The sequence below is a fragment of the Lepisma saccharinum genome, chromosome 12 (assembly GCF_977018435.1).
Source record: "Lepisma saccharinum chromosome 12, izLepSacc3.1, whole genome shotgun sequence".
NCBI lineage: Eukaryota > Metazoa > Arthropoda > Insecta > Zygentoma > Lepismatidae > Lepisma > Lepisma saccharinum.
In genome coordinates, this window is record NC_139240.1 from 21,897,184 (window position 1) to 21,922,510 (window position 25,327).

General features: G+C 37.1%; 1 protein-coding gene across 1 annotated transcript in view; it reads right to left on the minus strand.

Annotated features, from left to right (window-relative positions):
- Positions 1–25,327, minus strand: part of LOC145996262 (uncharacterized) — a 203,376-nt gene that overhangs the window by 151,748 nt on the left and 26,301 nt on the right. The window contains exon 3 of the mRNA XM_083132688.1: positions 20,244–20,749. Within this exon, the coding sequence (XP_082988814.1) occupies positions 20,244–20,749 (506 nt within the window). The remainder of the gene's footprint in view (positions 1–20,243; positions 20,750–25,327) is intronic.

The window sequence follows — 25,327 nt, forward strand, 5'->3', positions numbered from 1 at the left end:
AGGTTAGTGATCATCATTATTATTATTAGTTTTAAATATAATTTTACACTTTCGGTTTGCTTTATGCGCCGCGATGCTGTCTTCCCTTTCTGTCAACCGAGGATAAAGTAGAGATGTCTAAGAAAGATTAGATGTCTGAAATAAGGTTGTAATTGTAACTGTAATTGTGAAAAGTGGAAACATTACAAAACAAGCGGTTTCTGTTACGGACTATCTGTTACGCAATTTGGCGGCACCTGATGCATGACAAGGCCGGTAAGCGGCCGAAGCTCTCGCGGTGTCTAAGAAAGATTACATGTCAAAAATAAAGTGCCAGAAATATTTGTATTTTAGAGGACACCTTTTCCAGCATCCTTACGACAAGGTACGTGCTTATTTAAGTTGTAATTGTAACTATAATTGTGAAAAGTGGAAACATTACAAAACAAGCGGTTTGTGTAACGGGCTATCTGTTACGCAATTTGCCGGCACCTGATGCATGACAAGGCCGGTAAGCGGCCGACGCTTTTGCGGTGGCATGCTGCAATAACCTCCCTGTAGATTCTCATATACTAAAAAAATGAATAAATTCCTCTCAACCGATTACATACAATACATTACTCCAAATCATCACAGAAGTGTTAGACATTCTTAGTTCACAGAACCAATTTTTCACAAACAATATTTCCAAAAATACATTGGTGGACCACAGAGTGCAAGACAGCAAAAAACAACCAAAAAAAAGAGTGTGTTTCATTTTGTATCCTACCCCACCCTTGAAAATTGTATATTATGGAAAAAGTCAATAGCACAAGCAAAGAAAATATTTCTGCAAGCCAAACGTCAAGCGTGGATTAAATATTGCAATTCAGTACACATGAAGGAATTATCCCAAAACGTGTGGCATAAATTTAATTCCTTACGTAAACCACATTCATCTCGTCAACAGCCAATAGATAATAACTGGCAATACCAATTTTTAACGCAGTTGATTCCGCCATCGGTACATCTTCCATATGATAAAATGGAGGACAATAATTCAAATTTTACACAAGAATTCCCTCCTGTTACTACAGAGGAACTAAAAAATATAATGAATGATGCTAAACATACAGCACCAGGCTTGGATGGAATACCTTATGAAGCTATAGATATTTACTGGAAGCAGGTTTAGATATACTTGCAACATATTACAACAACATATTCACACCCCGATATAGCACCGAGGGAATGTAAAAATTACGTAGTTCTCCCAGTTCTGAAAGCACATAAACAACCTCATTGCGCAACATCATACAGACCCATAGTGCTAATTTCAGTCTTGGAAAAAATATTCCAGCAAACAATCTATTTCAGAATTACCTGGACACTAGAACGTTATCATTTTTTTATCCTACTCAACTTCGTTTTAGAATTAATTATGGCAGTCAAGATGCAATAGCCATCCTTAGTGCTCCAATTCAAAATAGTAAATTTAATCGATCATACTGTTATAGTCTTTTTATACATTTAGAAAAAGCATATGGTTCAATGAATTTATATATGCTCTTCAATAAATTAGAAAACCTTCATATTCACCCCAACTATCGTTAATTGTATGGAACCTACGTATATTCCAACAGAAAGATGCATGGATGGTTCTCAGAAGAACTTAGTGAGCCTCGCTTTACTTCAAATGGAATTCCTCAAGGTGCACCATAGAGTCCTTTATTATTTAATATTTACACTAATGAAATGCATGCCTTAGCTCTTTATCCATTCCAGATAGTACAATATGCACATGATTTTTGTTTTTATAGTACTACAGATGATGCAACCCAAGGCGTAATAAAAATGCAGAGATTAATCATCAACATACAAGAATGGTTCTACAATGCAGGATTAATACTTAGTGAAAACTAATCCAAAATTCCGGCACATATCCCAATAATATTCTACAAATTTCCGACATCCCAGTGACAGATACTCACAAATATTTAGGTGTGTATTTTGATAAATGCTTTACATGGAATACACTCATTACGACATTTACAAAAATTTACAGAAATTTTTAAATAACAACAACTAAATGGGGTGGGCACCCAAAAATTTTACTTTTTTATAAAAATGGTTTTCGTTCATCTTTGGATTATGCAGCTTTCAGTTACCGGGGAGCAAGATCCAGTCTACTCGACAAAATAGACATATTAAAAAGAAAAGCATTGCGAATTTCTTTAGGTCTCATGCAATCAAGCCCCAATGTAAGTGTTTATATGGAGAACAAAGAAACATGCTTGAGACACAGGTGGATTCAATTAACAATAAAATTCCTCCTTAAATCTTGGGAAAATCATCCTCATCCATTTCATAAACTGTTTGAAATACAAAAACAATGGACTGAAGCCGATGTTATAAGTCCACAAACAACCTCATATTTCTTTGTATACTGCCATTACTTAGACACAGAACTTCGATCCAAGACTTTCACTCTCCTACATCCTTTGATATATCAACTTGATATACCATTAACAGTGGCAAAGCGTGACATTTTTACGTAGTCATCGCAAGACTTCTAAACGTCAGGAGGCGGGGGGAGATATTTCTTCAGGATAAACACCAAGGTCATGCGTTATGTTTTACGATTCATATTCAAGTATATGATTGATAATAATATCTCACGGTACTTAGCATGTCTAGATTATCTGAAGAAAACGAAAAATTTTGAGTCTGTTTACCATACATTTTCGTCATATGAGAAGTTCCGAAAAATTGGGAGAGCAAATCCTATAGAAAATATAAAATTTCAGATAACCTGAAAAATGGAAAAATTGTTAAACCTCTCTCCCCGAAATTCGTATTGTCTCCAAAATCCGCTCACAGAAAGCCTACCGTGGTTGTAAACATGGGAACTGAAAAAAAGGTATTTTATGACCAGACCTTCAAGAGTGGGAGAAACCAGCGGTCGTAGCACTTTGGATTCGCAGACCTGCAGTGATGACTTGGGCCACCTGACACCATTGTACTCAACAGGAAACATAGTGGAAAGGTTGGGCACGGGCGGTAGAACTGGGCTCCCATTTTGATGCGCTAAACTTAGCGAATTTCTTGCATATTTCTAGGTGTATCATGGCGTCATTTGACTAATTTCGCACAAAGATGCGAATATTCTGACTTATTTTTACTTTTTCTCTAAACTATTTAAAATGCAAAATTTTTATTATTTTGCTTCGTCTCCGGACACCTCGCCTCTGACCATTAAAAACACAATGTACAATACACTTCAGAGATCTAGGACTACATGCATTGTACAGAGAAAAATGGCCAACACACGTAATTATAAACAATGATGGTTCAAAGGATAACCAAGGGGTAGGATGCGCCTATTACATCCCAGAGGGAAAAAAAAAGTACAAGCAGTTTAGCTTACCTATAGATTCATAAATTTTCACCGCGGAAAGTTAAGCATTATACTGAGCTGTACAAAGTAGAAAATCGGACGGTTATAAAAAAAAAATATTATCCTTACAGATGCTTTGAATGTATTACAAGCTTTATCTACATCTTATCCTAAATTATGCCATGAGTTTATATTCAATATTCTAATAATTCAACAAGTTCAATTGGCTTGTAAAAGGAACATTGATATACAATTTAGTTATGTTAAAGCATATAACTATATATTAATGTGGGAAATGAACGAGTGGACATATATGATAATATAGCCAGAGATTTACAACACAGAAGTTTCAACAGATTTATTACCTTCAGTAAAAAACAAACTCATGAATCATTGGAAAGACTGATGCAAGGAACAATTTATGGTAGTGGGTATTACTTATGTAGATGGATAGCAGATTTTACAAATAAAAATCCATGGTTTAATTTATATAAAATTCCATGGCAAGTCATAGTTTATCTTTTACTTCACGTGTACTGATGTGTTTGATCGCCTCCAAAGCTGGAGTTACTAACTCAAACATGGGTGCTTGTGATATGTGTGTCACATTTTGGTCAGGTCGCTAACTCTGGCATGGAACATTTTAGACTTTTGGAGCATACTGTACCTCAGGTAATGTTCAGAGATACAATATTTTGAGTGCTACATAAGTCTTCAGGGGGATTTCACATTTCCCACAGAAAACAAGCATGGCTTTTACATTAGAAAATATTTCTTTCTACAAAAGTATCAGCAACAAGTGCAAAATTCTTGAAACAAGAATGGAACAAATACATCAGCCGATATGTACGAGGGTGACTGTTTATATTTTGAGCCTTTGCAACACTGATTGAAGTTAGGCGCGATTTGACGTTTGCATGGAATCGTCTGGCATTATTGACCATAACATACTTCAAATGTTTTGTCAATAGCTTCATTTGTGTTGTTTATGTTGCCTTGGAGATTGCGCGACAACAATAAAATGGAATTAACTCGTGAACATTTTCGTGCGATGATTTTTTACGATTTTTGACGTGGATGATCAAGACAAGAGTGCATCGATCAACTTACTTCCACATTTGGCGATGAAGCCCCATCCTTTGCCACTGTGAAATGCTGGCATAACGAATTTAATCGTGGCCGCCATTCGCTCACCGACGAGATTCGCGAAGGTCGTCCAAAATCAGTTGTTGTTCAAGAAAACATTGATGCTGTGCAAAACCTAATACTGCAAGATCATCATGTGACATACTGTGAGATTGAGGCAACCATAGGCATTAGTTCCACCAGCATATATAAAATATTACATGATCATTTAGCTGTGAGAAAGGTACGTTCTCGTTGGATCCCACACAATTTGACAAAAATTCAAAAAGACGCTCACGTCAATTGGTGCAGACAAATGCTCAATAAATACAATTGTGGTGCTTCAAAAGACGTATATAAGATTGTAACAGGTGACGAATCATGGATATGAGCCGGAACGTAAACAGCAGTCGACTGTATGGGTGTTTCAAGATGAACCCAATCCAACAAAAGTTGTTTGCACTCGAAGCACATCGAAACAAATGGTCGCCTGTTTTTTCGGGAAAACTGGTCATGTGGCAACTGTGCCTTTAGAGGAACGTAGAACGGTCAACTCTGAATGGTCACAACAATTTGTTTGCCAGAGGTCTTCAGTCAAATACGGAAAACAAACAAATGCCGTCGGATCATTCTTCATCAAGACAATGCCAGCTGTCACACATCTTGTCTAACAACCGACTTTATGAACAGTCAAAAAATATCGAATTGATGGGTCATCCGCCATACAGTCCTGATTTGGCACCCAATGACTTCTTCTTGTTCCCGAATGTCAAGAATAAATTGCGTGGACAACGACTTTCGTCGGCGAAAGACGCCGTTGATGTTTTCAAAAACCATATTATGAAGGTGTCTCAAGAAGATTGGAAAAACTGTTTTGACAAATGGTTCGAACGAATGCAAAAGTGTATTGACCATAAAGGAGAATACTTCGAAAAACAATAAAGCAGTTTTCAATGCCAAATTCCTGTTTTTTCATTGTTAGGCTCAAAATATAAATAGGGACCCCCGTAGGTATCATTTTGAACACTCGCATCCTGCCGTTGCACATGTGAGGATCCGACAAATTTCAGTTTTTGTATAAAAAATGTGTATTTACACTCATCTTTTTCTTCTTGGTAAATTAAAATTGTTTTTTCAACCATAGGCTTATAGCCTAGTCAGTACTGAAAAACACGTGGTATAATTTGGCTCTAGCATTCATACAGTGCGTTTGAAAAGTCCCCGCACTCATACTTTAAAAAAAAAAGCTTCTAAGGCATTCATCTGAATTAGTTGTCAAGTCTGGCAGTAGTGATTGGTATGACCTTGAAGAACGAGTTTATGTTATGCTTAGAGCAGTGCCGTTGCTACAGTCCTCGGTGTGAGACGTACAATCACAGTTTGTCAACAATGCCTTTTAAGCACACCACCCACTGAGATGCGGAGAAACACTGAGTAATGTGGCAACAGGACTTCTGTTGTCTGCTTCCACTGAAATCGAATGGTGTAATGCCAACTACAGGGAAACGTGGGGAACAGAAGCACAAAATTTCCATCCCAGAAGTCTGCAGGTTATCTTGAGACTTATGTTATCGCCCACTGAGATGTCGGAAATGCATCAGTTGGGTTCTGTTTCCGTGTCTCACAACGTCTCAGTGGGCATTAAGCTTTACGCACACAGAGCGAATCACATGTTGGAAGCATATTTTCAGTACGTCATATGAAAGATGCGTGGAGAAATGGAGAAGTCTATTTGCTGATGATCCAGCACCAGGTAAAACTGCAATGGAGGATTGTTTCCAATTTAGTTTCCATATTCTTTTTGTGTATTTCATCGCACGGAAAGTTGTATGCTATCTTGTCAGTGTGTTACTGACCTCTGAGATTGCAGTATTCCTCACATTTAGTTTACCAATTATTTTTTGTGTATTTCAAGATATGTATGTATTCATTACATTGACAAGTTCAATTAATTATAAGCAAAAAATTCTCAAACTTTGAGTGCGGGGACTTTTCGAACGCTCTGTAGTTTCTGAGACAAAGTGTAAATTTAAAAATAAAAATAAAAATAAAGTTAAAAGTTTACTTTAGTCCTCCTCCTCCTCTTCTTGACTAATGGGAATTCACTTTTTTAGATTTATAGCCTAGTCTGTACTGAAGAAAACAAGGTATAGTTTGTAACTCTAGGAATCATAGTTTTTGAAAACCTTGCAGAATTTTAAAATTCCTGCCAAAAACAAGCATAGCTTTCACATTAGAATGTTTCTTTCATCAGAAATTATCAATAACAAGTGTGCAATTCTTTCCCCCAGAAGAATGGCACACATATCAGGCAATACACTGGTACCATTTTGAACCCCACTCCCTTCTCGGTATTGCCTAAGTGGGGGTACAATGATATTCAAATTTCGTAACAAAAATAATTTTCTCACAATTTCTTCTTCTTCTTCTACTTGATAAATTATACAGGGTGTCTACACCGAAATGCCCTATTTTTTGAGGCAGTTTAAAAATAGTAAATCTTTCTCGTTTCAGGTCTGACTTGTCCGTTGTGTGCAGAAGGTCTTAAAGTTGCTGCCTAAATTTTTTCAACGTGTGGCACGCATTGGTGGTGTAGTTGTCCATCGAAACCAAAATGGTGTCAGTGCAGGAGAAGGCACAAACTGGTACGTGGAGTTTAAATCCATTGTGATGGTGCAAAGGCAGTTTCGTTGTGTTTACAAGAAAGCAGCACCAGACGCCAAGAGGATAAAATCATGGCACAGACAGTTTCTGGACACTGGCAGCATTCTGAAGCGGATGGAGGGGGTCGGCGTGTCTCCGAAGAACAAGTTGAGAATGTCCGCCAAGCGTTCCAGCGAAATCCACACAAAGCAATTCGTCACGCTTCACGGGAACTTCAGATGCCACATGCAACTGTTCATAAGGTCCTCAGAAAGCGGTTGCATCTGTATGCATAAAAGGTGCAGATTCTGCAGGCTATCAAGCCTGATGACAAGCAACGACGATATGACTTTGCATGTGACATGCTTAACCGAATCGACCTGAATCCTGCCTTCTTGTCAAGTGTAATGTTTTCTGATGAGGCCTCATTCCATGTTTCTGGTACTGTGAATAAGCATAACGTTAGAATTTGGGGGTCAGAGAATCCACACAGTATCAGGGAAATGGTGCGAGATAGCCCGAAAGTGAACGTTTGGTGTGGCCTCATCTGCGACAAGATCATTTGACCGTTCTTCTTTGCTGAGGAGACTGTCATAGGAACGACGTACCTAGACATGCTGGAGTTATTTTGTTTTCCCCAGGTTGAAGACCTGCAATCAAACCTTTGGTTTCAGCAAGATAGTGCTCCACCTCACTGGTCGCTGGATGTTCGGAAAACTCTGAATGAAACATTTCCAGGACGCTGGATTGGATGAGATGAACCCGTGCATTGGCCTCCACGTTCTCCGGACATCACACCATTAGATTATTTTCTCTGGGGTTACGTGAAGGACAGGGTGTTCGCCACTGCAGTGCGAGACCTTGAAGATCTCCGTAATCGGATTGTGGAAGTGATTGGTATCATCCCTCCGGACATGCTGCAGCGGACCTGGATGGAAGTTGAATATAGACTAGACATTCTTCGTGTCACCGCAGGGGCTCACGTGGGAGTGTTTTGATTTGTCGCTGCAATTTTTTTTTAAAACTTAACTTGACACACAACTTATTTTTGTGAAAAAAAATAATTAATTTAATTTCATTTTGTATATGGAGCAAATTGAAAATAGGGCATTTCGGTGTAGACACCCTGTATTTTTTACCATAAGCTCATAGGCTAGTCTGTACTGAAGAAAACGACGTATAATTTGTAACTCAGGCATTCATAGGTTCCTACATATAAAATATTATAAAAACCTTGCAGCATTATAAAATTTTTCTCTGTAAAATTATCAGCAAACAAGTACACAATTTTGTCATGAGAATGGAACACATATGAATCACCACCAGCTTTGCCAGACAAAGTAACAAATTTATTTGTAAAAATATTTTTTTTTTTAACTTTCTTCTTTTTCTTCTACTAGTTGATAAAGGAAATAGAGCTTTTGAACATAAGCTTATAGCCTAATCTGTACTGAGCAAAATGAGCTAATATCTGTAACTCTAGCATTCATAGCTTCCAAGATATACATTTTTATTTAAAGCTTTGCATAAAATTAAATTTCCAGTTGGAAAAAGGCTCGGTAATGTCTAATGAGGGAAAATCAGGCTCAGCATTTAGGGGTTATATCAGGATGTATTCTTCTCAATATTATATTTTTAAGGAATAAAAATATGTAGCTATAAATCACGTACAAAATTCAGCATTGCAAAACTATGGAGGAGGAATAGTAAAAAGCCTACCTGGTAAAAGGAAAACAGTTGAATGCAGAAGTCCACATCCCATGCAGTGCTCAAATGCCGAAAACTGCGATTTTAAACCCATCATCCCCTACCAATTTATCCAATCTCATTGCTACAGTTAAAACAGCATTACAGATACTGGTTTCTCTTCATAACCAAGTGATTGCACACACAAAAATGGTAATACAAAATACATACAAATATTTTCATGTAACTGAAATTATCAAATAAATTGGAAATCATATTATCACTTTTCACCTTATGACCTACCTTGGAACGCAATAAAGTAAGTTCATCAAACCCCCTGACAGCTGACAAGGGTGCATGCATCATTTCACCATTCTTGATGTTAATGGGCCTTAGGCTGCAGTGCAGGTTAGTAGTGGGTAGAGTGCTGCAGCAAGGGCTATTTGTTCGAGTGTCTAATAGTTCGTAAGGATGACGCTAGACAGCGTACGTAATTGACAGGAGCGAAAAATGCTCGAACAGGCAAAATGAGTGGTATACGCCCAAAGCCCAGTAGCACACATACAATAGCAATTTTCCTGTTGTAGTGGGCCTTCAAATATGAATCATCAAGTGGAAGACACAGTGAAATTGAAACTTAAGTGAACATAGTCTTCATCTTCATGTTAAAATGTAATTTAATCTATCTTACAGTCCCGCAGAATTAACTTCAGAGAAATGGCTGCTGGTGCTGCTGCAGGAGTACCAACCTACAGCAAACGCTTCACTCTCACGTGAATCACGGGCAATCAGCTAACAATGGGACATGGGAGATTTGAAAAATAATTACATTGTGTAATGGAAATATCACTGTATTAAGAGGACATGCTAAGAAAATTATAAGCAGTATAAGTATTCTTTCTTACACAATAAATGGATAAACAGTTTATTCTTTATCTTTAATCTGTAATTTGAAAACACCTGAGGTCATCATCCGTGGAGTCTCCGTCAAGCTCTGTTATGTCGCAGTCGTCTTGTTCACTGTCTGAACAAGAATTCAACAGAAGACTTGACTCTCCAATATTGATGATGAAATTGTCAATATTTTCTTCGATGATACAGTCCTTCTCCCAATAAAATTTTTCCCATTTACGTGCATTCTCAACCACTTTCCTACAATCTTCAACTGATACTTATTGGAATCCCTCGTCAATGAGAACGCATACACTTCGTTGTGTGAATGTGCAGTTCTTTCTTTTCTGATTTGGCTTCTATCCATTTATTGCGCTGTCGAAACAATTGCACACAGACACTCACTAATACACGAAATAAAAAATCAGAAAGCTCTATGCACTGCCACTTTGCTTGCTTCACCAGTCACTGCATGTGAGTCCTTTCAAAAGTTGGTAACATTTCGGGTGCCCGAACATTAGAGTTTCCGTTGGCCCGTTACAGCGGGAAGTCTCCCGCTCTAGCCAATTCGAGTGCAGTTGCATCACTTACAGAGCTGCCGTTTCTCTCAAGTTAATTCTGTGAGACTGTACCAATACATAGCCATATATGAAAATGAAATAGTTGATTATGGGCTAAAACTACCAGGGTGGATTTTACACATATATTTCTACGAATATTGTCTCATTGAAAAGAAATTTGATTCCATATATTCTGAATCGTGGGAGACTCAAATAACTATAAAGGAGGGAAAGTGGTCCTAAGCAGTACTTTAGTAGTGGTTAACTTGAACCCTAAGAGGTGGGTGGTGAAGTAACCGAAGTATCAGTCGTGAAGAACTTTTTGTTCTCAATTTTCTTTAAAAAAAAAAAATACTCCTTTTTTTTGGCTTAAACATTAGCAATAAAAATATGTGGAGATCAGAGTCAATGAACTGCATCTCTTATACAGCATAACACTAATCTTACTTATTTTTTTTACAAATTACATAGAAAATATGATAAAGCCAATTGAATTGCATCCTTTGTAAATACTTTGTGTACAACAAGGCACATGTACTAGGGTTGGCACACTATTTTGAGCCAATACCACTATTGCTTTCACCAACTGCTGCTGATATTGAGACATACTGGGTAATTCCGTAATTTAAAGATGTCCAAAATAGTTATTTGATTGATTGAGTTGTTGTAAGCCCACTTTATGGGCTGGACCTACAGTTTAAAGTGGGATCCAAACCACTATGTGTATCCACCAAGTATCGAACCCAGGACCCCTTGATTACAAGGCAGCAACGCTACCAATGCAACATCGGGGAGGCCCTCAAAGTAGTTATCAAATGTGGTAATAAAAGTACAGCTATACCATTTCATTCTATTTCTTCCATATCCAAAAGTTAAAATATGATACTTAAGTTCTCACACTTGTATATTTCAGTCAAAAAAAAATATATCTATGTACTTTGTATCCCATGATAATATCTAGAAAAATATTCATGATCTGTTTGCAAACAGATATGATCAACTGTTTGGGGGTAGTGATAGATCAACACTGATCATTGCTTGATGACTTGCCACCCACTACCCCAGATAACCCTGGACTGCAGCCACACCTGCAAATCCTATTCACTCTTTTCAAGCTACACACATCAAACAAGAGACAAAAAAAAACATAAGAAACCTCAAATGTCAGATTGTAAATGAACATGACAGTAATAATTTAGGTCAGCTTTTATATATCAAAAAGCTCTACTACTTTAGGAATGGTAGGTTGACATTACGGTGTAAAAACCTCACAAAATTTTGTCTTCCTGGTTTATGATGAAAGCATATCAAAAACTTCTCAGTAATGCTTGCTGAGACTGGAGTGGCAGAATTTGAACAAGAAACCCTGTGAAAGAGGAAGAAGGGGTCGAGCTTTGATGGAAAATCCTTGAACAATCAAAAAGAATATTAACCGAGGATAATTGTAAAAGGTATTTTAACAATTGCCATATTATTTTTATAATGAGGGACAGGGTGCAAATAATCACGAATTTTATTTCATATTCTTGTAGTAAATCTAATGCTGTTATCAATGGCACTCAGCATTGGTCTGGATGAACTCAACACAGATTTTACCATATGGATTCTCTCATAGAAACCTAGATCAAATAAAACTCCCCAAAAAACAAATTAAGAAGTGGGACTTGTCAGAAAAAGTTGTAAATTAGTGCTTTAAATATTTGTGACATCAACAATTGTAAACAGCTTAAGGGGAAGAATTACAGTTTCAAACTGGTTGTACATTTATTTCAATATCGTCCGAATGAGCACTGCTACTACTACTACTACTACAAGAAACACAGTGTATGAGAAAGTAAGAATTTCTCCCCATGTATTTTTTATGTTGATTATTAAGGTAGACACGATATTTGAAAATATGATTAATAACAATTTTCAGAATCCCATGTATTCCTCACGACAACTTCAAGTTACAGCTAATCAAATGGAAGTTTTGACTTTTCTGCCTGTCAATTAGATCCTCAATCTGTTCTCCTTCGTTGATATATTTTTCTATGCCATCGAAGTTTATTATTCCCAGGAGAAAAAAATAAAATAATACTCCCACAAGTCCAATGCATTTCTCCTTGCCTTCTATGAAAATCGTGGCAGTGTTTCCAAAACTGATGTGCATAAAAGAGCTAAATTCCACCTTAAAGGGAGTTAAAACTAACTTTCAAGGAGCTAGTTTTACAAAGGTTGGATAAAGTGCCTGCTAGAGTAATTTTAGGTGTTAAAGGGGTGGGAGGCACATCTAGATCCGGTAACATCACCCATCGAATCCACCGATGGTCATATGAAATCGAAAATAAATTATTCTGGGATAACAACATTATGTCATCTTCATGTCAGCTACAGCACAATAAAAAAGTAGCTGGAGAGGTAAGAAGGGGGTGGGGTAACACAGCCAATTTAACAATATCACGTCACATGCAAAATGTATACTAAGGGCAAAAGTTGGTCTATGTGGGCCGGCGCAATAGGCATGAGGGTGGATGTCCCAGTTCACAGCCAAATGAGTGCACGAAAGAGACTTGTCGAAATCATTCCTCATGCTCTTAAGAAACGTTCGGTGGGGACTTAGTTGAGCTTACTACTCCCAATAATTCAATATTCACTTTCACAAAATATGCCACGCTGTCGGTTGTGGTATGCTGACTTACCTCTGAAATCATTCTATAAATGGATTATTCTATTAAAAAAACGTATGTGGGTCATTCCATGTCAAATCAACAAGCCACACAACTTGACCATCACCAATTTCAACAAAATTCACAGAATGGATTATATCTATAGTGATACAAAAAAAATAAGATTTTCAGTTGCTCAGCTTTTTGTGCAGGATGTAAAAAAGTCAAAAAATTGCAAAAAGTAAGGTTTGGGTAATTACAAAAAATCATTTTTCTCAGCTCCTATAAGAGATAGAGAGTTCAATTTGGTTCCATTTTAAAGCTCTTGGAATGGGCTTTCATATGATATGTCACTTGGCAAGGTTTTGTGACATTAATAATTCAAGGTCACCAAAAAAAATTATGACAACCTTGTCCTATACCCAAAAGAGTATTTTTTTAAAAAATCTGAAAAAAATATATTTTGCTTACTAATATGTTGTACATGTGGTAAACATTTCATAATGGGATTGCAGTGGGATTATATTAAAAAATAATTTTGGAACAATTAGGTACAGCTGAATATTGCAATTTTTCCCCCTCTGTGGCAATTGTTAATTGAGATTCAATCAATGAAAACCCTCCCCTCCGAGTCTTCCTTTTAGTTCGACACAATATAAAAATACAACATAATTAACATTTAGGATTTGTTGTCCACTTTATGCACAGTAAGGCTAATCAGGACTGGACCTACAGTTTAAAGTGGGATCCAAACCACTTGTGCCTCCACCGGGTATCGAACCCGGGACCCCTTGATTACAAGGCGACGACGCTACCACTGTGCCATCGGGGAGGCCTTTAACATTTAGGAGTGGGTGACACTGTCACTTGATGAGGTAGCATGTCATGACATGCACTCCTAGTACCAGCAAAAGAATACATGTTTCATCCTGTTCAGACAAGCAACATTCAGTTTGTGATCATTTCTTGGAACGGAAGGTTCAGTGGTGTACTACCCAAGAGGATCTTTGTTTTAGCTCTACCTTTCAGATTTGGAGAAAAACGACTTAGTTTTTCACTGCCTTGGACCAGAATTCAGTAACCAGCATGTAACCATCAACTTCAGCAGCTAACTAACTCTCTAGCCTTCTTAAACCCGAAGGTTCATGGCTGCAGCAACACAGGCCTTCCATCTTTCCCTATCTTGAGCAAGTTCTATATACTCTTTTCCATCCCTACCGATTTCCCTTAGGTCCATCTCAACGTTGTCCCTCCATCTTCTTCTTGGCCTTCCTACAGGTCTCTTACCATCAGGTTTCCCAACAAGAATCCTGTAAACTCCTCTTTCCTCTCCCATTCGTGCCACATGGCCTGCCCACCTAAGTCTTCTTGATTTAATTATTCTAATAATATCTGGACATGAATACAAATTATGTAGTTCTAAATTATGTAACCTTCTCCACTCACCTGTCCCCTCATCCCTTTTAGGTCCAAAGATTTTCCTAAGGATCATATTTTCAAATACTCTCAATTTATATTCCTCTTTCAATGTAAGGGACCAAGTTTCACATCCATATAATACAGGCAAAATTACTGTTTTGTATATTATAACTTTTAGTTTCTTAGATATTAAACGAGAAGACAAAAGTTTATGAAGAGAGAAGTAACATGCATTTCCTGAATTAAGCCTACTTCTTATTTCCTCTTTAATATAATTTTCATTTGTTAATATTACTCCTAAGTATTTGAATTTGGAAACTGGTTCAAACGAGTTGTTATCAATAATTAGATTTTGATTATTACCTAACAGTTGGTTTCGGCTTGTAAGCATATATTTAGTTTTCTCTTTGTTAACTTCCAAACCTATCTCTTTAGCAGTTTTGAAAAATATTTTAGCATTATTCTTAATTGTATTCACATCATCCCCCAGTAAGTCTACATCATCTGCATATGCTAACAACTGAGTCACGCCATTTAATTTTAGTCCTTCTTTAGTTTCTTTTACCTTCCTAACAGCATATTCTAAGGCAAAATTAAAGAGCAATGGAGATAATGCATCTCCTTGTTTTAACCCATCATTAATTGTAAATTTGTCAGACATATTAATACCCACATGAATTTTACTTTCTGTTTCACTGGTGCATATTTTTATCATACTAACAAGCTTCTTAGGTATTCCAAACTCGACTAATATATTATATAATTTATATCTTTTGACCGAATCATATGCTTTTTTGAAATCAATGAATAGCTGATGGACATTTTGATTATATTCCCACTTTTTTCAAGTGTCTGTCTGATGTGAAAAATTTGATCTGTAGTTGATCTGTTACGTTTAAATCCACATTGATAATCACCTATAATTTCATTAGCATATGGGGTTAGTCTAGTTAAAAGAATGTTAGACAATATTTTGTATGTTGTTGAGAGTAGAGAAATTCCACGGTAATTATTGCAGTTCATTTCATCACCTTTTTTAAACACAGGAACAATTATGGATTCTTTCCACTGTTGAGGGATTTCTTCTTTATTCCATATTAAACAAATTAATTTATGAATTTGACATATTAATGAATTTCCACCATATTTAATTAACTCAGCTGGTATTAAATCAATGCCAGGTGCTTTGTTATTCTTTAGCCTTTTAATAGCATCTTTAACTTCAGTCAAGTTAGGTTCTGGAACTAAAGGTTCTGCTGTGTGGACTTCATTTACTTCTGATTTATCTCCTACATGGACATTTAAAAGGTCATTAAAGTAGTTCTTCCATCTATTTAGAATATCGCTTGGGTCAGCTAGAAAATCACCGTCTTTATCTTTTATCAAGTTTACTTTAGGTTGCCACCCCTTTCTAAACTCATTTACACCTTTATATAAATCTCTGATATTTTTATTTTTGCTGTGTTTCAATTTTGTTAATTTTGCATTTCAAGTAATCTCTTTTCTTACTTCTAAACGAGCGGTTAACTTCTCGCTTTATTCTATTATAATTGTTTAGATTTGTATCATCAGAGTTATTTAACCATCTAAGTCTAGCCTGATTTCTTATTTCTATTAGATTATGACATTCATTATCAGACCATGGCTTACTTTTTCTCGGTTTATGGTATCCTACACTTTCTTTAGCTGCTGATTCTATTGCATTACGTATGTGCTCCCAATTCTTATTTACGTCTGTTTCATTTATATTTTCATCATCATTTAAATCCTGCAAAATATCAAATCTATTTGACAGTTTAATTTGGTAATCTTTCTTAATTCTTTCATCAGTAAACTTTCCTGTATCAAATTTTATAACTTTTAGATTTTGTTGCTTATGATTTATCATCGAGTCTCTTTCTCTTAATTTAGCAATTACTAAATAATGGTCACTGGCACTTCAGCAGCTTCAAGTAAAATGTACTGTACTGTTGCAATCCATTTGAAAAGTCAAGTCATAATTCCTTCAAGAAAAACCTAAGAACTGTAAGCAAGAACTTGGCGCAAACATTTACTTTTCTTAAACAAGGTTACAAAATTTGTGATACTTGCCACAAACAGTTAGAAGAATCTGCAGAAAACAGACATAATTTAGAATCTAGTTCTGTTGAAGAATTTCAACAATTAGATCCTTTGTGTACCCCAGAAAAAGATTAACCTCTAAATGCTCTGAACAAAAGTTTGATTGCTTTTAATGAAACACCTATTCAGAAAAGATGATTAAGTGAGAAGAAATACCTTCAACAAAAGCTTAAGAAAGTAGCAGCAGTGTTCAAAAGCAGGGTATTGAACATAGATTCAGATCCTGAACATGAAATTATCTACCAATTGAAGGGAACACTTAATTCTACAGATGATAAGAGCATCAGGATGCAAATATTGACAACGCTCCCTAAAAGCTGGACTTTGAAAGACATTCAAGATGAATTTGGAGTATCAGACTACGTTGCAAGGAAAGCTAAAAGCCTGGTTAAAGAAAAAGGTGTCATGTCATGTCCTGATTCTAAACCTGGTAAAACTTTAGATTTTGAAGCAGCAGAAACAGATATATCCACTGCTGAAAATAGGATTTTCCAAGTTTTGTGAACGCAATCCTAAGTACTGTGTTCTTGCCGGTGCAAGTGGAACCCACAGTGTTTGTGCATGTACAATGCATAGGGGCATGCATATTTCGTTTTTGACGAAAAAACGAAATTTGAAAAAACACATTGTAGTGTTAATTTTTCATGTTTTTGAAAGGTGTGAGGTGCATTTTGTGACCATATTTTGTCACGAAATAATGCGAAATGAACTGCAAAAAGCGAAATTAACTCTTAAACACGAAATTCAGGGTTTATTCACCGCCGTGACACCTTCCGAGGTCTGAATTATCCTGAGAGTTATGCAATTCCCGGAAAATTGATTAATTCTGCTGTTAATATTGGAGAAGCAAAAATGGACTCCTTTACACAGAAATAAACTTAATACTCTGATGATTACATAAATGTGCTATTAGAAGTGAAATGTTAATTCTGTGGAATAGGTGTAGTTTTTAAATCAAATTTAGGATTATTTTCACAATTTAAAACCAATATGTCTTTTTATATACCACTTTTCATTCATTTTTTCACCGCTATAACACCGATATTTTATTTTATTTACCGCTTTTGAACCCGAAATTGACTCAGTTTTTGTACCGAAATTTTGCCTTTTTATTTACCAAAAATATGTGCCTCTAACAATGCACCAAAACCCAAAACTTATGGTTATGCATTGTAGGATGAAAGAACTGATGGAAGGTGATAGACCAATTAAGTCTTACAAAGATATTATGATGTATGTAGTGTGTGCTAATCCAACTGAAACTTGCTACTTTGGAGATTGCAAAAACTGTTCTGGGTTTGAAGAAGTCAAGGGAAGATTGAAGAAGCTTTCGAGCTCAACTGCATTGAAAACATCACCTACAAACATTGGATACAAGTTGAAAAAAGAACATCTCTTGAGACATTAGTGAAATCTAGTGAAGAATTCGTCAGTATACTTTTTGAAAAGCTGCCAAAACTTCTTCAACATTCATTTCTTGCTAGTCAACAGTCCAGTTACCTCACCCATCTGAAGCAATCTCTGAAAGAAGGTGGATATCTTGTAATCTGCGACTTCGCTGAGAACTATTCATTCATTCTCCAGGATGCAGCCCAACGTTTCCACTGGAACAATGCACAGGCAACAGTTCACCCCTTCACAATCTATTTAGAAGATCCAACAATAAAAACATTGATGCATACATCTCTTGTCATCATTTCTGACTGCCTCACTCATTACACAATAGCGGTGCACCTTTTCCAGAAATACCTAATTGGTTTCATGCAGTCTCATTTTACCACAAAACCAAGCCTGATCTATTACTACGGTGATGGTGTTGCCTCTCCGTATAAAAACAGGCTCAATTTTCTCAACCTCTGTTACCATGAATCAGACTTTGGGATCAAATCAGAGTGGCATCCTTTTGCCACACCACATGGCAGAAGTGCATGTGATGGTGTGGATGGGACTGTTAAAGGACTTGCAGCTAAAGCCAGTCTTCAAATGACCTACAATGACCAGATCATGACTCCACGACAGTTGTATGACTGGGCAAATGGACACATTGAGTCGATACATCTCCAGTACAGTACAATTGAACAGCATTAAGGAGAAGAGGCTTTGAAACTCACGACAATGACAGCAAGAACTATACCAGGTACTCAGACAAGAAACCACACTCCTTTGTTCCACACTGAACATGAATCAGCTGCAAGTGAGGGCATTTTCATTCTTTTAACAGCTCAAGAGTAGAAAGCAAAACAACTTTTGACGGTGATCATGAAATCACAGAAATGGTTGGGTTCTAGATCTGCAGATATGATGGGATACTGGTGGTTAGGGTGTGTTTTAGACTCGGATGAGGAACATCAAACAGTGAAGATGTTCTTACATCGTCATGGACCTTCACCTTCCATCCGATAGGAGTGATGATATTTCAATAGTAGACCCCAGGGTAAATCCAACAGGAAGAGTTTACAACCTTTCAAAGCAAGAAGTGGACAATGCTAACCAGAAGTTGTTAAAAAGAAGTGTACACTGTGTAATTCTTCTGTAAATATCCTCGGAAGCAATACAAATTGCAATCAAGTGGTGAGTAGGTACAAGTTCATTATTTTATTTCACCATGATCCCATTGCAATACGATTATGAAATGTTTACCACATGTAAAACACATTAGTAAGCAATTTTTTTTCCAGATTTTAAAAAAATATACTTTTGGATATATACGGGGTCATATAATTTTTTTTGTGACATTGAACTATGAACTATTAATGTCACAAAACCTTGCCAAGTGACATATATGATAGCCCGTTCCAAGAGCTTTAAAATGAAACCAAATTGAACTCTCTAGCTTTTATAGGAGCTGAGAAAAATGATTTTTTGTAATTACCTGAACCTTAATTTTTGCAATTTTTCGACTTTTTTACGAGGTCCTACACAAAAAAACTGAGCAACTGAAAAATCTGAAAAAAAAAATTATTGTCATCATTTCATGGGTAGAAACAATCATGTAAATTTTATTTGAATTACTTGACATGAATCTGAAAAGTACATTTATTTTCGTTGATTTGACGTGGAATGAACCACGTACATACTTCCAGAATATGGTTGAACAGGTGCTTCTACTTTTGCTTAGTAAAAACCATGCATTTCATTGTGTGGTTCACAATGCTCTATATTTTACAAACTTGAATATCTGTATAAACAGCAAACCACACAGTTGTGTTTTGTTTATACAAAAAAGAGGCAAAATAGCCAACACTGATGGGAATTAGTCCAAGTTTGTAAAAATTAATATACAAGTTACAGAGGCAAATATGTGCATATTAAACACCACACTTTTTCACATTGCAAGCATTTGGAGACATATGATTACATTTTATGTGATATTTGAAATCCCCATAAAATTTTCATTAAGTATTATGATAAATTTCAAACTTTCATGTTAATAATTGGGTCTGAAACTTTTAAGCAATGTGAAGTAGAGCATGTAAATTCACAAAAAATTCCATCAAATGGCAGAAAATTTTAAAGAACTATAAATTTCAAACTAGAGTTGATATTCCTACAAGAAAAAAAAAATGGGTTATTATATTTATCCACAGATATCACACACCAAATTTCATCCAAATCTGAGATGGTGGGGTGGATACCTGGATGATCTTGTATGGAATAACCCACTACCACTGCAGCATTGGTGACAATATTCAATAAATTAATTGCATTGTAACTCCTACGTAATAAGATCCAATTTTGAACTTTAGTACTGTCATGTTCACTTTCAATCCTTGTACTAAAATTTCCTTCACCTACCTTTCTCCAGGATCTGTCCCTTGGCCTTCCACTTCTTCGGTGATCACTGCATTCTTCTTCCTGTCCTCATAATCACTTAATACTAACGCATCATTGTCACTATCCTCAGCTGGCACTTTCTCCACAAATTGTTTACAGTCATACGGATAAACTCCTTCACTTTCAGAAACATTCTGTTCACTAGGAGCTTCCTCACTTGCACCTTCAAAATGCATCAATTTTTCATCACTCTCACTTTCAATTTTATCAACTAAAGTTTCATCAATGTACTGACTGGATAAATTGATGTCAACATTAGGAGGATCTTCGAATGATTTGGTTTCAGTCTTGACACATGACTCGTCTGGAAGCCAAACATTCTCCAGAGATGATTGTTCACAAACTAATGAATCAACACTTTCCATTTCAGACTTTATTGTTGTCACTTCTGGAGGAGGGAAACCCATATCAGATACTGGAGCAGGCATAGTTTCTTCACTACCACGAGACGAGGATGCAGAATGCTTCTGAAATACAACCGCAAGATACATAAATTTTATGATATTGCCTTTTCATATATAAAACAACCCTTCCCTCTTCCTACAGAAATCACTATCCTAATTGTGCAGCTTAGAAGCCACCAACAAAGAAAGGTTGCTTCAGTGTTCCCAGGCACACCTCAACGGTGAATGAAGGATAACATTTATCCTCCATGACATAAGATTGCATCTGCACTGTTTCTTTGCTTGCATTTGCTTGGTATGAAGGCTATCAGTCAGTATCATGACTCCTCAGTAATATTTTTCTACACCAGATGTTACAATGAACACACACACTGATGTAGAAGTTGATATTTTGTCTGCTAGAGTACACCATCATGCAGCACAATGTACTCTGGGAACCCATTCTCTACAGCAATTATGGGACTGAGTTACAAGGGTGCATGGGTTGTTTTTACATGAAGTGTAGTTGATTCCCAGAGTGAGTGATCTCAGGTGGGAGTTTTCAGGCGACATCCGAGCTCCAATGATCACCAAAACTCTAATCAAAAAGGCTCTGGTGAATCTGGGGGAAGGCGTACTGGCTAGTCTCATGCTGATCACTTCACTTTGACTATGGCTACCTATTAGGCAGCAGATGTTGCCTATAGTGGATGTCAGTGTAGGAACCGAGCACTTCGATGTATCTAAGAATTTTGAGGGATCTGCATTTCCACCCCTCGCAGGTCATAAACAGGCAGGGTTGGTGTCGCCATTGCATCCTAACAATGTTTCCAGCTTGTGTAGTTTGTGACCAGATTGAAGAATGACCGCTTGTGTGGCAGTAAACTGCATATATGCAAACAGTTACAATCAGAGCCCAACAAATGTTAAAATAAGCATAATGCTGGCGTGATGCCCATGTAGATTATCATATCTCCGGGCAACTAGTATTATTTGCAACAAATAACTTTTACTTGTATACTATTGAGACAGCCTAAAACATGCAACATGTTAAAAGTAATTATCTTCACAAACTGTACAATTTCTTCAGTCACATATTATTTTTCTCGATTTTGTGAAAACCGAATTTGAGAATCCCCCTTAACAAACGATGCCTCCCTGATGGTACAGTGGTAGCTTTGTTGCCTTGTAATCAAAGGGTCCCATGTTCGATACCCGGTGGAGGCACATAGGGGTTCGAATTCCATTTTAAACTGTAGGTTCAGTCCTGATTAGCCTTACTGTGCATAAAGTAGACTTAAAACACGAACTAAACTCCTTAACAAACTTTTCGATGAATCAAAAATTTAAACAAGTGAATACATTTTTGTCATTTTGAGGTAAATTATTTTTTTGGGGCTATTTTTCGTTCATATGAATCTGCCTCGCACAATAAGTTTATTTTATTGGGTCAAGTACAATAGCCAACCATTGCAATAATTTTATTTTTTAATTTTGATTTGTTGTTTTAAATTAACTTTATGCACAGTAAGGCTAATAGGGAGTGGACCCACAGTTTAAAGTGGAATTCGAACCACTATATGCCTCCAAGCCTGGATTACAATGCGAGGACTCTATCACTGCGCCATCGAGGGGCCCTACCAACTCTTGCAATAAGTCACTGGAAAGACATACACGTGTGGTTTCACAAGCAACTAAAGAATAACACTGGTCGACATGGGTTCTGATGTTTGGAAACTAATTGTGGTTTCTGAAACTACATTTGATGCTGATTTCAGAAGTGACCTTGTTTTTGTTGTATCACCCTCAGTTATTTAGAAATCTTAATTGTTGTATAAATCGTAATTCCTGCCCAGAAATTAGAAGTTAATAACATTCCGATAGATGGCAGTGCACCTCTTATTACATTATATGATTAACAAAATTGCTGAAGACGCCTAGTAACAATGAATGATTCAATAAATTTGTTTCTAAGTTTTGTTATTCGATACCAACTAATGCAAATAGTACAGTTTTTAATTTATTTATCGTGTATAAGGTTACGTGATCCGAAAACCTTAGTTAAGTGTATTGTAGATATTATATATGTAAATAGCAGTAGGGAATGCAAAATATTTGATAAAGTTTTCGTCATTGTCGATAGTTCGTGCTGTGTTGTGTCGAGAGACAATGTCGTCGTCGTCCAGGAAGTGTTTGAACTCGCCCCATGTATTCTGTTACATTTGTGGAAGCTATGTAGTGAAGAGGCAAAGACAACGTATCACCACATTTGTGAGGTTCGGTTACCACGAATATTTTGGTGTTAAAGTAGGTGATCAGGACAAAAACTGGGCCCTGCATGAAGTTTGCAAAACATGTGTGGAAGCTTTGCGATTGTGGAAGTGTGGCAAGAGGACAGCATTGCCATTTGGAATACCAATGGTATGGCGGGAACCAAAAAATCACATTGATGACTGCTATTTCTGTGCTATAGATGTTAGCAGTTTCAGTGCTAAGAACAAGAGCAATGTGAGCTATCCCAACAACATACAATCGACCATTAGGCCCGTGCCTCATGGGCCAGATGTACCTGTACCTGTACCACGTACGAGTAGTGATAATTGCAGGACTTCAAGTGTCACTGAAGTTGAACGTGCACACTGTGATGACAGTGACGATTTCTGTCCTGGTACAAGTACAGGCACTCCGCAACCTTTCACACAACATGAACCGAATGATCTCGTAAGAGACCTAAATTTACCAAAGGAGAGTGCCCAACGTCTTGGTTCCCGACTGAGTAAGAAAAACCTGTTGTCTCCAGGAACACATTTCTCATGGTACAGGCATCGAGAGACAGAGCTACTCCCATACTTTACTGAAGACGAAAACCTTGTTTATTGTAACAACATAAGGAAAGTCATAGAATTTTATGGTATTTCTTACAATGTAAGTGAATGGAGACTTTTCATTGATGCATCACAGACTAGTCTGAAGGGTGTTCTGTTAAATAACTGTAATGTGTTCCCATCGATTCCAGTTGCATATTCTGTGTCGCTTAAGGAAACTTATGAAACTTTGAGGTTCATGCTACTGAAAGTGAAATATGAAGAACATGGTTGGTCTGTCTGTGGAGATTTCAAAGTGATAGCTTTGTTGTTGGGTCTCCAGGCTGGGAACACAAAATTCCCCTGCTTCTTGTGCGAATGGGACAGTCAGGACAGGGAGAATCATTGGAAAGTGAAAACGTGGCCAAGTAGAGAATCTCTCTCTCCAGGGAATAAGAATGTGACACAACGGCAATTAATTCAGTCGTCTAAAATACTGCTTCCTCCGTTGCATATTAAGTTAGGGATAATGAAACAGTTTGTGAAAGCGTTAGACAAAGACGGCGAATGCTTTAAATACATTGCCAGAAAATTTCCATCCATCACTGAGGGTAAGCTCAAAGAGGGTATTTTTGTTGGCCCTCAGATACGGAAACTGATGTTGGATGCAGATTTTGAAGAAATAATGACTGCTACGGAAAGGGATGCCTGGGTAAGTTTCAAAATGGTGGTTGCCCATTTTCTGGGCAATGAAAAGCACATTAACTATGAACATTTTGTGAAAAATCTGCTAAAGAATTTATGTAAACTTGGTTGTAAAATAAGCCTCAAATTGCATTTCCTTAACTCACATCTAGATTTCTTTCCGAGTAATCTCGGACACTTCAGCAAGGAGCACGGGGAAAGATTTCACAAGGACATAGCAGAGATGGAACGAAGATACCAGGGATGATGGAATGTTTCCATGATGGTAGATTTTTGTTGGATGTTAAAAAGAGATGTTCCTAACTTTGGGTGTCGGGGAAGGCAGAAAGTCAAAAAGAATGAAGTTTGATCCTGAGTCTCAGTAATTCGAAATGCACTATGTTATATCTCTTTCTAGACATGTGTAAATGAAAATGTACATGAATATAGTATATAATATAGATTTTACAATCTCAATATATGGCCCACTGATTACTATATTTGCAAAAATTATTTATTCTATGTGTCTGTAATATGATTATACACTGCTCAAAATAATTAGGGGATCAGCCAAAAATAAGTTGGGGATCAGACCAGATATGTTGTCAACGCCTGTATGAGCTACAATCAGCTGCTAAAGCCCCGTAAATGAAAGTTCCAGTGCCTTAAACATGACGTAACCTTTGCACTGGTGATATCGAAGGGTAGAGGGGAGGAGTTGTGCGTGCTAGAGTAGTATGCTAGTCGTTTCTGGTTAGCGATACAGTTCAGTCGGGGAAGGCAAAGGTTCAGGTGAGAAAGGCAATGCCGCACCAACGTGATTTACCGGAAGCTATGGCTTGGAGAGCCATAGGAAGGACTGAAGCTGGGCAGTCACAACGGCAGGTAGCACACGCCATTGGAGTGTCGCAAAGTGTGATTTCCAGACTATGGAATCGTTTTGAAACAACAGGAAGTGTTAGCAGAAGACAAGGCCAAGGTCGTCCATGAGCAACAACATCGAGAAAGGACCGTTATCTCTTAATCACAGCCCGTCGGAACAGGGGGCAGAATGCAACGCTACTGCAACGTACCTGGCAAACAGCAACGGGATGCAGAGTGTCATCGCAAACTGTCCGGAATCGTCTTCATGAAGGTGGCCTCTATGCACGTAGACCCATGGTGTGTGTTTCAT